This window comes from Motacilla alba, chromosome Z (genome assembly GCF_015832195.1).
Source record: "Motacilla alba alba isolate MOTALB_02 chromosome Z, Motacilla_alba_V1.0_pri, whole genome shotgun sequence".
NCBI classification, from domain to species: Eukaryota; Metazoa; Chordata; class Aves; order Passeriformes; family Motacillidae; genus Motacilla; species Motacilla alba.
In genome coordinates, this window is record NC_052046.1 from 64,557,678 (window position 1) to 64,572,176 (window position 14,499).

General features: G+C 35.4%; 1 protein-coding gene across 3 annotated transcripts in view; it reads right to left on the reverse strand.

The window, feature by feature from the left end:
* The window catches only part of LOC119695532, a 41,560-nt gene extending 28,034 nt beyond the window's left edge, over window positions 1-13,526 (reverse strand). The window contains exons 1-3 of one of the 3 annotated variants that reach the window (XM_038124240.1): window positions 12,387-13,526; window positions 3,842-3,933; window positions 284-2,821 (exon numbers count right to left, since the gene is read on the reverse strand). In XM_038124240.1, coding sequence (XP_037980168.1) covers window positions 284-2,821; window positions 3,842-3,899 — 2,596 coding nt within the window. In that variant the 5' untranslated portion in view covers window positions 3,900-3,933; window positions 12,387-13,526. Of the gene's footprint in view, window positions 1-283; window positions 2,822-3,841; window positions 3,934-12,235 lie in introns of all 3 variants that reach the window. The other 2 variants (XM_038124241.1, XM_038124239.1) reach the window with 2 other exon arrangements.
* Window positions 13,527-14,499: the final 973 nt, after the last annotated feature.

The following is a 14,499-nucleotide window of genomic DNA, read 5'->3' on the forward strand; positions in this document are numbered from 1 at the left end:
GGGCAGATTAATGTAGGAAAACTGCTTCTTGATCAAAGCTGCATTAATTTTTTTTTGTGTTTTTTTTTTTTTTTTTAATTTAGATTTCTTGGCTCTGCAAGATGGTTCCTAGAATCCTCAGCAGAATAACTGCATATTATAACCCCATGGCCAAACATATACCATAATAATATCATTGTAAACTATAAATATACATTTACGTTCCAAGAAAACAGATGTCACAAAAGCTCATAAGCAGAAGATGTGTAAGTGATATTACCTTGAAAAGCCTTGTAACACCTACCTTTCTGACTAATGTGTCTTACTGATGATGACATATCTGCAGTCTCATAATTATATTCTTTAATTTCAAAATTTGATTTAATTTCTTCAAAGTTGGACTTGACTAACAGAGGTAGTTGATTTACTCCAGGCTCTCTCCTTAAACTGTCATCAATTGACTGTTTACTGTGAAAGTTCTCCAAGCTTTGCTTAATGTTTAAATATTCTGTGAAATTATCTTTCTTTTCTGTGCACAGTGAAGAGGTAGATAAAATGGAGACCTGTGCTGAATTATTATGGCAATCAGATTCAACAAGGACATCTCCAGATACATCCTGTACCTCAGAAAGGCTTTCCAATGCTTTATTCATGTCATTCTCTTTGCGATCTAACAACAAGGATGACAGCAAGGATTTTTCTTGTATACTGCAGGTAAGGTTAGGTTCTTTCTTTACTGCAGAGCCAAAATATTCAGGTATCAATGTAGTGTTGCCTTGGACAAGTCTTCCTTCTACTTCTCCAGTTATCACTGGAGGGTCAGTCAGTACTGACTCTCTCCTTTTATTTGTAACCTCAGACTCTGCATAAGGTGGGTGAACATTTAACTGTAAAACTGAACATTGTTTTGGGATGCTTTCTGTAGATGCATAATTAGTATTTTCTTTATCATTAATGAATTCACCTGAAGGGCTTGTAGAAAGTGGAGAGGCTTGTACCAGGTGAGCTTTGTTTTGCCATTCAACATGCTTTTCTACAGAGTTGTACTCTGATTTCTCTTTATCTAAAGCTTCAGTAGACTCTGAGTCTTCTTCCCACATGGATAAGTTTCCCAGAGGCTCTTCATGGTCATTTTCTCTTTTGTCAGGTACAGTACCACTGGAAGGAAGACTCTCCATTAATGTTTCTTCTGTTTCTTCATCTTGCCCCACACAGTCTGCACAGTCTTTCAGTAAACAAGTGCCATCTAGACAGACACCTTCTTCAGGCTCAGATGGATAAATGGTAATATTATGATCAAATGATGTGAAAGCATACTGATACGAGGACTTAAGACTTCTCAAATTCCTCAAATTCCTTAGAGAGGAGGTCAAGTTGGGATACTTGCAAAGCTCTGTCAGAGAGGAGGTCAAGTCAGGATACTTACAAAGTTCCTTATATTTGATAGGAATATGTGAGTTCCTGCTATGGATATCTCCTGCTTTGGTCTCCTTAAGCAATACGTTTAAGGATGGCAGTGAGTAAAAGCCAGAATCCCTTCTAGGGTGAACTGGTGATGGTACCTCCAGGGTAGTATCCGGGAAAGACTTTCTTCTTGCTGTTTTTGGCCCTCTGTCTCTGTGTTTGTCACAGTTATTTCTTTCTTGACATAATACATTGCTTTTACTAACACATTCTTTCCCATTGTTTGGATTATGCAAGGTATTAATAGCTACAAGACAATTAGTATTATTTATTTTTGAGAAAAGTATTTTATCCTTAGAAAAGTCTTCCTTTTCATTCGAATGGTCTTCATAGTCCTCTGTGTCAAGTTTACAGAAATAATTTTCGTCCTCCCAAATACTCAAGGCTGTAGTGAGTCCGTCAGATTTCTTTCTGCTATTAACAGGGTACGAAGATATGCCTTCTGCAATTGTATCCAGGTGCATTCTGTCACAGTCAGCAAATTCTTTAGGTGGAGGAAGAAGTGTATATCCATCTGGGAATGTATAATCTGCATTTTCATGAAAGCTAAACAATGACTCACAGTCTGTGTTACACAGTGCCTCTGTGACAGGATAATCTGTTTCACTCCAGTACGTATCTTCACGTTCCCTGTTGAGTGGTCTGCTCTGTGCCTGCTCACCAGCTTTAATGTTAACTTTCAGATTTTTATTTCTATTGGTATATTCCACCTGAATGTCTTTCGTTTCAATGTTCATTTCCAGGGAGGGACTTTCATTGATGGCAGTTTGAATTTTATGTATAGAGGATCCCTTATATTTCCCCCTGTGTTCTGATGAATGTTCAGTTAAAGGGCACTCGTACTTCGAACATTTTGAACAATGACTTTTCTGGCATTGTCTTTCATGACGTTTCTTGTTCTTTGAACTCTTCCTTTTTTCATCCCCAACTTTTGTTCCAGAATCAAACAAAGAAATATTCTTAATTTCTACTTCAATATTAAAAGAGCCATATTTTACTTCTGCAGAAATTTTTCCAGTGGCCAAGCTAACAGAGTTTGAAGTATCTGGCTTGCCCCTCAGTGTAATTTTTCCTTTGGATGAGCCCTCTGACTCACCAAAAGTTACTGTAGCTAGGATTTGATCTTGCTGAGGTGAGATCATTTTAGGAGTACAGTTCTTTTCCTTCTTCCCTTCTTTTTCAATGTCTGATACATTATCAAAGTCTCTGTCTTCAGAAGCATCTGAGCTATTCTGATTCTTGTTTTCATGATCTTTTCCAGCTTCTTCAGCACCCTTTACATCCAGTGGCTCTGTGAAGTGAGACAGAGCCTCATGTGCTTTATTTTCAAGGCTTCCTACACTGTGCTGGCATTTACAAATGGGTGACAACTGTGCATCTAATTTAAGGTTAAAAAAAGAAAGAAAAAACATTTTCCCATGATTTGGTAAGCAGGATCACAAATACATTATTAGCTTTGAGACAGTTTTCATAGAAAATGCCTACACTATCTTTAAGATCTAGTGTATTTTCCACATTATTATTTTTTAATTTCAGTATTAACTAGTTTTGTCATAGTTATCTGATAAGTAATGTGAAATAAGATAATGGGGGGGGGGCACATTAATTCACTCTGATCTGAGAAATTAAATATATTGGCAAATTTTTAAAATAAATTTTTGTTTTTGTTTGGGGATATTCTATTTGCTTATAATAAGAGCTACATTTTAAATTTTATTACTCCTCCTGATGTTTACTTTGTTGCTGTGAACACACTGAGTCAATCAACATTCCACTGCCTGCTTGCAGTCTGGGAAAACTCTATGGAAGTTGGCTTTTATAATCCTTTTACAGATGAGCAAACAAAGGGATTAATTAATGCAATCACACAGCAGGTCAGTGCACATTGCCAGGAGATGTGAGTCACAGCTACCTAATTTAAGTAGAATAAAATAATGTTTCCTGGCTGTACTAGGCAAGATTTCATGGCATTCACACAATGACATAAAATTCTACATTGCTTTGGTTTTTTGTTTTTTTTTTTAGAAAAGGTCATGTGCACTACAGGGTAACAGTTTAATAGTGACATCTACTTAAACAGGATTAGAACAAGCTATTAAACTAAGACAACATTGAGATTTACACCAAGAATGATGACATTTTGAGGCAACTGAACAACAATATATTTGGAAAGTTTTTGCCAGAAATAAACAGGATAGCAGCTTAACTAAAATAAAAGAAATAGCCTCACCATTATGTAACACATTACCTGTATGTATCCACACTAAAGTGTAAATATTTTCAATCTGACAAACAGCTATGGGCAGAAAAAGTGAATTTTCGTCTTGATGAGTAAATTAAGAATAGCCACATATGTTTCTGTTGATTTATTTTATATTAAATATTTCTGTAAACTTACATTCTCTGGAATCTGAGGTCTTTCTGCTCTTGCAGCTTTTTCTTTTCTTTCTTCTCATTTCTAAGAACCAAGGGCATCTGTGTTCTAGTTTTCTGTGTGGGAGGGAAAACATTGGATAATGAGAAAGATTCTCTGGAATAGTTTTGCCCTCTAACTCTCAGGTTTACTAACTTGTTTTATTATAACTTGTTATACTAAAAAATAGAAAAGTTCTAGAGCAGGTACTAATGCATTTATTTCTTCTTTTAGTTATTTAGGAACAGCTTTTGAAGATGTTCAAATACTATCTTAAAATCAAGATCACATTGTCTCAGTTATAGGGCCTGAACCTACATCCTTTAAAATCTGTGGAATTTTTGAGCAGTGGGTGATCTTTTACAGTCTATGATTTTATCTGATTCAGATTTTTAGAGATTAATACTTTGTTTAAGCAATCATTTTAAAATCAATCTTATTTATATGTGTAACAAAATACTTAATAATAATTGTATTCTTGAGAAGGGAATCTTTGAAGTGAGAAGTATTTGAACAACTAATACATCATAGGCATGGTCTGGGAAATCCAGATAGTTATTGTTGGGAAAAATCAACTAATGACAAGTGTTATTAGTCATAATAGTCTTTTGATGTTTGTTTATCAGAACATGCAATACATCATCGTGGAAGGAGTGTGAGTGAATTTTTAAGGCCACAAACTTACCTGGAATAATGAGAATATATGAATCTTACAAGGATACAAGGATAAAACTTTTAAAATAATTACACTGACATTTTAAAACTCATGTTACATGTCACCGTATGCCATGAAGCATTGCTAGCCAAACAACTGGCATGAAATTTTTTCAAGACACAGTCATTTCTACTTCTGAAAAATGTTAAGTTTGCGTGAGGCTGGAATGACTGAATATGCCAGTATACATTCATTAACTGGCTGCAAAATGCAGGCAATTCTCCTCTTTCTGGAAGACACTACAGGCAGACTGTGAAAATGGTGTACTCATTTTACAGCAGGCACTTTGGAATGTTTACACTGTTTCAATTTGAAGATATACCTGTTTTTTTTTCCAGGAATTTTTAGTCTTTAGTCTTTTGGCTTGAAGGCCAAACCCACCAACTGAGCTCTGTTCTCAGAAGGAAGAATGAGCTTAAAATCAAATACAAGGCTTTAAAGGACACAGAGGCAAGAACAAGGACTGGCACCTACAATAGGTGGTACCTATTTGTAGTGTAGCACAGGAGGGAGTTCCCACCAGTTTCAGATAAAAGTCAATATTGTCTTTTAGAGTTACATATGCAAGTATGCCATTAGTAGCAACCTCATATTTGAGGAGTCATATGTAAGATCTGCAGATGACACACATATTCATGACCTTAGGAACTAAGAGAACCCTAATGTGACTTTGACAGCTGAGGTTTCAGTTATATTTCATTAAGGTGAAACTGGGAAAATGTCTTTACGTCTAGGAACTTCCTCAATTCAGCTAAAGGAAGATGTTACACACTCAATTCCTTCCCTTCACCTTCCTGACCTTAATGGTTATATTTCCAAAATACTTGCATTTGCTATACTACTTTCACTTGTTCCCCGGGAATTCCATTTCATGGAATTCCATTCATGGGGTTTTTTTTCCCTGTTCTATAGTAAGTAATGAAATGGTTAACCTCAATATAGGAAACATGATGTGTCATTACTAAAACGATGTTAAAAACTGTCTGCAGATCAAAAACAGCTGCCTTTCTCTTTATATTTGATGGTTACTTTTACAGTTGTATGCACCACAGTTTACTCTTTAAACAAATTCTGAATTATACTAAATGCTGAATGCAAGATAAGGCCAGAGACACATTTTAATATGAAGTGTTTAAGGCCTCATTTTTAGGAAAGAATAATAGGCATATCTGTAATCAGTTAGCAACGAATTTGAATTATGATGGCTTTGGGGATGAGGTTTGCTTGGTTGAAGATGGATTGAAGAATAAAAAAGTACCTGAAGTACCCAAAATAATCTGCAAGAAAGATGCTTGAATATTAAGGAGATAGGAATCCTCAGGGATTGTGGATCAGTTATGAAGAAAATCATATTCATTTCAGTTTCTCCTCATAGTTGAAATGTCCAGTTTTGCCAGGTTTTGTAATGATAAAATATAATTTGACTTTGCAGAACAAATTCTGTGTCTGAGATGATCAACGGTTCTACTACGACTCAAATTTATGTGTATTTGGTGTCATGGGACACTCTGAAAGTACTGAAGGCAGATAGTGCTGATTCTCTGCATGTCAGGGTTTTGGGAAATGGTCTGATACCTTCTAAAATTTAAAACTCTGAGCAAGCAGCTGTGAAATCAGCAGTAGAAACAGCCACAGGTCACAGTTGTTTACAAAGATAGGATTACAGATTTTGCCTTATTGTTGAAAATGAGATTTATGATACAAGTTAACAGGATGATGAGGCTGTATTTTTTTAAATAATTTTTGTATTTGGCAGTAAGCAGATAAAAATTTTAATAATTATTTGCACTGTTCACTTGTGATTAGTTTCACCAACTCTAATGTTTTTATTATTCAGTGTATCAGCTCTTGGATATTAATTATGGAATTTACATATTACTTTTATTGTACCTGCAGTGTGTTAAATTGTTGATACTTAAATTTAAAAAAAACACTGGAAAGAACTTCATGATGCAAATAGTTTTGCTGCACATACTACATTTCCGTATGTTAATTTATCCTTTCTTCTCTAAGGCCTACCATATCAGAAGAGGCTCCCATTCTTTGCTTTTTGTTTATTCTACCCATGTGTTGTCTTGGTCTATTTTTGTCTCATTGGTGCTGGGGCTGAGATGTATTAAGAGAATTAAGAATCTCATCAACTTGAATCCTACTCATGAGTAGACCTATCGACTTGAGCAAGGATTAGTTGTATGCATCAGGACTGCAGGGTAAAACCTTGTCTTAGGAACTGTTTTGTCCTCTGCTGGACACTAGATGAACAAGAGACAAATTAGCTTAACTGGGAATAGAGGCATTCAGCATTTGCCTGGATGGAAGCCAAAGTCCATTGACACAGTTTCTTACATGATAGGTTACTCTTACTACATAGATTAGTGCTTGGGTTAGCTCAAAATAACAACATCCTAATTTCAAGTAAAAGATCAATCTAGAAATGTTTGTACTTATATCTATATACCACTATAAATACAAGTAAATCTCTGTCTAGAACGTATTTATTTTCATTGTTGATAACATCCGTAATGCTGTTTCCTTCAGTTTAATGCAGATGATGACGAGCTCTGTGATAATGAAAGCAAAAAAAAAAAAACCCTACAAACCAAAGCCAATGGAATGAGTCACTTTGAGTTCATCTTGTTATGCAGGAAAAGTTGCCTTAAAAACACTGATTGGAAGTAAATTTGAAAACACAGGAGCTATTTTACTTGAGTTCTTTCAGGATAATATAAACTATCCTTTGAGGCTGTAACTCTCTTTCTTATAATTCAGAATCTTATGCTATCCATAGCCAAAACCTTCAGAGGTTTTGGCTATGAATAATTTAGTGGCACCTCACTGAATACCTCCCTACTGGATTCTACAGTGGTCACAGACTTCAGAACAATGATGTCACAGCATACCAAAACAAGCTTTTCTCAAACAAGAGTATTTTACTTCTCTTTCCTTCTGTGTTTCAACATTAAACCCTTCTTTCTGTTTCCTCCCTTTTGATACAGAATCATAATTTTTGTTCTTGTTTCCCTAGATGAACTTAGTAACAGTGAATTTAATTCCCATTTATTTCCATTGTGTCTCTTTGTATTTCACAATATTCTTCTATTCTATACTAATCATTGCTTTGACTTTGCTTCTCAAGTTACTAGCTATGTGTGGTCCAGTCTCTCACTGCTTAGTTCCTCTTCACTAAAGTTAGAATTTTCCAGTGTGAATTAGACAATCACAGTATGGCTCAGGCTGGAAGGGAACTTAAAGATCATCTCATCCCAACACCGGTGCCATGGACAGGGACATCTTCCACTAGACCAGGTTGCTCAAAGCTCCATCCAGTTTGGCCTTGAACACCTCCAGGGATGGGGCATCCCCAGCTTCTCTGAGTGACCTGTTTCAGCGCCTCACAGTGAAGTAACTGATCCAGTTAAAACCATGGAAACTTTAAACAGAACTATCCAAAGCCATCTGAGATTCTCAAATATGTCAGGCAAATGCTGAAGTTTAGTACTTGATTTCTTCTTTTTATTTTCTGTACTGATTGTGGTTTGTGGCGTTTTCCCGACTTTAGATTTCATACACTGGGGTAGATGCTCCACATATAATTTACAATGTCATTAGAATGAGTAGTATAGGAGAATCTTGAGTTCCACTGCGAGTAGGCAAAAAGATTTTACCTTTTACTTATCTCATTGAAACACATCTTATTGAACTACGTTCCAGTTTTGATTTTTTCTCTTTATCAAGCTTCCACTAGAATTTTTTTTGAATAATTTTTCAACACACATTTCTGAAGTACTGTAGAACATATTTCATTTCAAAGAACGTTTATGTCACACACATACAAAATGTGTCATCAAAAATGACTGTCTTAGCAATGTTTCTCACTCTTTGCCTCAGGTGGAATGGATTCTGTCTTCACTTGCTTAGTTTCACCTGTGTATTTTCCTGAAAAAACTAACCTTTTCAAAAGTGTCTGCAAAATGTCTAGGAAAAAGGAAGAAGGCAGCCATTTACAGGGACCATAACAATACCATATAGCACTTTGTAAAATTAATAAAAACGTGAACTCCATGTCTGAAAATAATCAGGTTTCAATCAAATGGAACTCAGTGGGTATATGGCAGTATCCACTTAGCTCTTGAGAATGGAGCATCCAAAGGAAACACACAAAAACACGGATCATTGAGTGAACTCAATCTGCAACAGGTTTTGTACTGGGACCCACAGATCAATCATTTTATGCCATGAACTGTACTGTTGTTGAGTGTGCCCAAAAAACATTAAAATCCTTGCTTGAAAAACAAAGAGGGGGTGAGTTGGGGTGCCCTCATGAGCTAAAGCCCTGTAGGTTCTCAATTTTTAAAATCGTTATGAGACAGGACAAACTGCATGTGAAAGACAGTATCCTTTTGACACAAAGGCTCATCTAAAACCTCCTGTGATGGCAAAGGACTTAGTGACTGCAGAATGGTAAGGACCTCTGGACTTGTTGACATAGGGGAGGGGCAATGCCTGCATCTCCACAGGCCAACATGTGGAGTGGATTCCATCATGGTGTGTGTGGCTTTTTGTCACGCCATCCCGAATTAATGTGTATGTAGTTACTATGTTATAAGCCTATGTTACAGTTTTTCAAAAGTTGTTATAGTTATTATTGTTGTCACTGTTATTAATGCCTTACGAGTCGTTTAGGTTTTTCCTAGTAGGTTTTCGTTGCTTAATAAAAAAATAAAAGATTTTATGGGGTTATATATTTTTATGGACTAATATAGGATATGGGGTTATAATTATTAAGTTGCTAAGACTTATGTTCACCAGAAGGCCCATGGGAAAGGCACAGCTGCAGGCTGGACAGATGGAAGTTGGTTGAGAGGCGAGAGGTAGTAGTTATGAGTGAGGAGAGAGTCAGCTGGAAGTGAGATTGCGATTGGCTGGAGGAATGCGTGGACAGTGTATGAGCAGGAAGATGATTGGCTGGAGGAATACACGGACAGCTTATGAGCAGGAAGATGATTGGATGATAGGATGCATGGACAGCCGCACTGCAGCTGAGCCAGCCAATGGGTGCCTTCTTTCTGTTAAGTCTCGGTTTGGGTACAGTTATGTCAGGTAGAGACTAAAAGCATAAAAAGGGTGTGATTTTTTACAATGAAGGGAGCTCCTTTGGATGCATAAGGGGGTCTGTAAGAACCGTGTCTCTGGACGGGCTGTTTGGATTCAATCTTTAGTGCAATACAACAGGGGTCCCTTTGTTGCTCACTGCTACAGTGGTACTTTAATGAGCACACCAAATCAGGATCCTTTTTTTTTTCAGACCACAAAAAGATTGCAAAAACCAGTCAGTCTATCTTCAGTTCTGATTCAGATGGAAGGTTACTGTCTAAACAACTAAGACTATCACATACGCCATAAATCCACACATTTAGGAAACCCAAACCCCATGTAATCAGATTTTGCATTATTTTTGACTTTTCTGCAGGCAGAAATGGACACAATATAATTGGCTGAATAGATTTTGACCAATATTTTGAAAAGAAATTATATTTTTCTCACCAATATATTAAAACTGTCTCCCTGCAGGCTCTTGACTTTAGATTCAGAAAATGCTACTACAATTGCAGTCAGTCAAATGTTTTCAAGATTATTTTAACTCAGCACTAAGAATGCAAGTGCCAGCAAAGTTGTAGTGAAATACAGATTAGTAATCATGGGCTATATATACCCAGGCCTTTCTGCTTTTTTTATGGAAAAGTGAAGTCAGTTGTTTTTCTTTTTTTTTTTAATTCTGCTAAATCATATGTAAAACTCATGTCCTGTAAAGCTCAGGTCTACTTATTAAGTAATCTTACTTTTTGATTAATTATTTTGAGCTTCTGCAACAAAAGACAAAATAATGTATTAACAAAGATAAGCATTTATTTTAAATGTTGGAGATATTTAATTTCTGCAACAGCATTTTTCATTTTTACCTTCATTTAAAAATGTGCACTGCCTTACACTGCAACAGTCTACTAGGTAGCCTCTGTGCTGTAAATGGTCTATTAAACATTCCATCATGATTTTAACACAATTACTAATAATTATTATTTCTACACTTTACTACAATGGATGTTCATGTATTCATTATCATATAAGCAAAAACATATTTATAAATAGAGAACAGAATTTGCTGTGCATGACCTGTCTTTTCTACTGCATAAAATAACTTCCCTTCATCAAAAGCTCTGAAAATGTGTTTTAAAAATCACATAAACTGCCATTTCTGTTTACATTGTTGGACATCTGCTATTCCTGTTTTAGAGACCAAAGGAAAACCTCCTAAACTGAGTATCAGCTGGATTAGCCTGTTCATGTCAGTGAGTTTGTCATCCTGATATTTAGAGCGCTATCTAGGGAATTCATCCTTTGTCAGCACCAAAAATGACTGCAGGTATGGGAAATACTCTCCAGATGTGCTGCAACAATTGATAGTGAAAGCAGCAGCAATCTCACTATAACATAAATGAACAATAACAACTATGACAACCATTTCCGATAATGAAATGTAGTTTCTATACTGAAAGATGTTACTGTCAGTGTAATACTATAATTCTTTCTCAGTCTCTGAATTACTCAAATTTATTTGAGCTACAGAATTCCTCGTCCCTCTTAACAGAAATCAGGTCAATTTAAAGTATTTGCTTATACTTGAAACTTAGCCCACCAAAAAAACCCTGCAGAGTAACTGCACACTATAAAAAATTTATCTGAAAATTAGGTGGGGTTTTTTTTTATTATTTTCGAAATGTCTGGGAGTATAAAATATAAATTATCGTGACGTATGAAAAATATTCCAATGTTCATAGAATGCAATATGGGCAAAATCTGTCACCCTATCCTAACTCCTAGGATTTGATTTCTGGTGTCTAAAATGGGAACAATATTTTCTAACCATGCAGTTTCCAGGGTCACTTTCTCCAGACAAGCAATTCACACAAAATAAGTAAGGAGCAATTTACACTTAAGAGTGACAAAAGAATTTGAGACGCTTATTTCATACACTCTTTTTTAGCTTTAGCAGAGGTCTTGAGAAAATACCTACATTTCTTAGGTGAATGTTAGAATGCTTCTCTCCTTAGAAAGAAACAGGGATGTACTTTACCAAAGCTAGCTTAGTTTGCAGGACGATGAAATTACAGGAGGAAAAAAATTACAGGATGATGAAATTATTGCAGGAGGAAAAAAATTACTATCCAGCTTATTAAAGTGCTGAAAAATTAAAATGCAAAATCAACAGCATCTTCTTCTCTCAACTCAACTCTCAATATTCCTTCTTGACTACTAATTCTGTAGTCTCTCCATAGCACTCCTCATATTCCAATGTGAAATGTTGGTTGCAGAAAGGGAATACTTCTAATAAATGCAAGTTCATACAAATAGGCTATAATTTCCGAAATTATATACCACTGAAAGTACTAATAGTACTTATATGCTAAAATAAGATAACCAATACAGATTTAGGAATCAAATATCCATCTTAAAAATCTATCATTTAGGAAAACAGTCCTATTTTATTACTGTGAAAAAAATCTGCCAAATTCCTATATAACAAAATCTATGATGAATTGTAACAATTAGTAACTACAGAATACTAACTGAAATAGTCTAATTTACTGGGAAAAGTTTATACTTACCATTGCCAAGAGCCAATATTCATTTTTCTCAGATACTTGCTGTTACAGACTGTCTGTGAACAGTTTGCTTTTCTAAGCTCATGAAGGATGGGTTGGCTGTCTTGCTAAGGCTTAACAGGATAACAAGCAAAATTTTTTCCTTTACACTTACCCCCGTCAGTACCATCAAACCCAGTCAGCCATGATATACAGTATATCCATATCCTTCAAATCAATGAAGCAATAAAGGACTACCACTCATTTAACTCTTTACAGCTAAAGCAGTTGTTATAAAAATAACAACTAAACTACCCAGCAGCTACAAAACGCCAGCTCCATCTGAAAAGTCTTAATCAATTAGATTACCTAATTAAAATGAAAGATAAAAGAGGGAGCAATGCTCACAGCCTTGTTCCACTTCTTTTTCTATTTCTGTCTGCTAAGCTCAGAATCTGATTAGTATATTTAATTCCATGAAGCATCATGACTGGTCTACCTTTAATCAGCCTGTTGACATCCACCCATTTTTCCCTCACATCTTGCAGACTTCAATGTAATCATATACTGACTTGCCAATGCTCCTATAGAAAATATAATGTTCAAATTATAGAATCAACACTGGAATGATTCTACTTTTCATGTGTTTACATATATCCAGAATAAAAAATGAGTTAAAAGAATTATGTTTATTAGGACAAATGCAAAGTCTGTAAAAATATCATAACCAGTATTATACATACATAAAATGTCATTACATTGCATGAGATTACAGTTTCATTAGAAGTATCAATTTGGTTTGTGTTCAAAGACCTAATTATCTCTTCCTGCTTTATTAAGCTAATATTTCTATTATCTGTAAATTATTATAAAAATAGATAAAATACGTAATATTTTCAAATTATGTAATGAATAGAAGGTAGTTCTCTTTAGTACACAGGCAAACTGGGATAAAAGGCATCTCCAGAATTTTCTGCCTCTGATATCATGAGTCTGATACCACTTTTGGTCTGATACCATTGTACAAGCAAGGGAGAAGAGAGATCATTACTCACAGTGCAGAAAAAAACCCACTCTTTTTAGTAAGTAACACTATTCTCTTAATCTACCGCATTAACTTCGTGGCAAGAAACAGCCTGCTTCCAAAGCTGCTGCTGTCTTTTGATTAAGTTGAACTACTGAGATCTTCTGGAGGGGTTGCCTATGCAATACTCCAGTCAGAACCTGTTCAACTACACTCTGTTCAACTGCATCTAAATTTAATTTGGCACTTTCTTGAACTGCTGTAGTTGCCAGAAAATCACAGCATTTGACTCTTCAATGTGACGTTTTCTATGTAAACTGCAAACAGTAACTGTCCTTCAAAAAATGTACAGGTAATTTTGAAATAAATTCACACCCTGACCTACAAATAGGGCAAATTAAGCAATAAAAAGCCAAGAAAAATATTTTCTTAAATAGATTAAATTTATCTAGCTAATTTTCTTTGATTTGTCTTCTTTCCTGCAAATGGAATTCTTCTCTTGGTAAGGAAAAAAGGAAAAGCAAGCTTCAAAACCTTTTTCAAAAGCTTGGCTTAGATTTTGAAAACCTATAAAGACTAAAAATCATTGACACACTTAAGTAACTAGACTTGAAAGATCATTAAAAGATTACTCTCAAAATAAGAGATTACTTAAGTGTTGTTCCTTTTGTCATGTAATTATTTTTTCTGTTTTTCTTCATACAGAAAAGTACACAATTTCAATTTACTTATCAGCATTGTAACTGCACATATATACTTGTATATAGATTCTCAAAAAACAATTAGGCAGATTATTAACATCAGTATTGGTTAGGGATACTGTGTTTGGAGTTTCACTTTTAGAAGCACATCTCTATAGCCTCTCACCATAATTTTCTACACAAGAAACTATTCCAATAGTTCCAAAAGTATTCCTATGGGTCTTAGTCATGTACATTTAGCTACCTCAAAGCCATAAACTACTTATTTTTATGCTACCTATATTTGCTTTACGCTTTATCCTCCCTCTTCCATCTGGCTCCTCATTCCTTTGTTGTTCATCTGTCTGAATGTAATCGCCACAGCACTAGTTGAAACTTCCTTCCATTGCTTAGCTTCCGCCACTTTCTGCATACCTTCCAATATTCTCCTTTACTCTATGAGCAACTTGCAACTGATAATTGCCATTACCATGCCGTTACCATGCAGTCTTGCTGGTCTGTGTCACCTAAGACAGCTTTCCATAACTTGCTTTCTCTGTAAAAGCAATTTTTAAGGGAAGCAG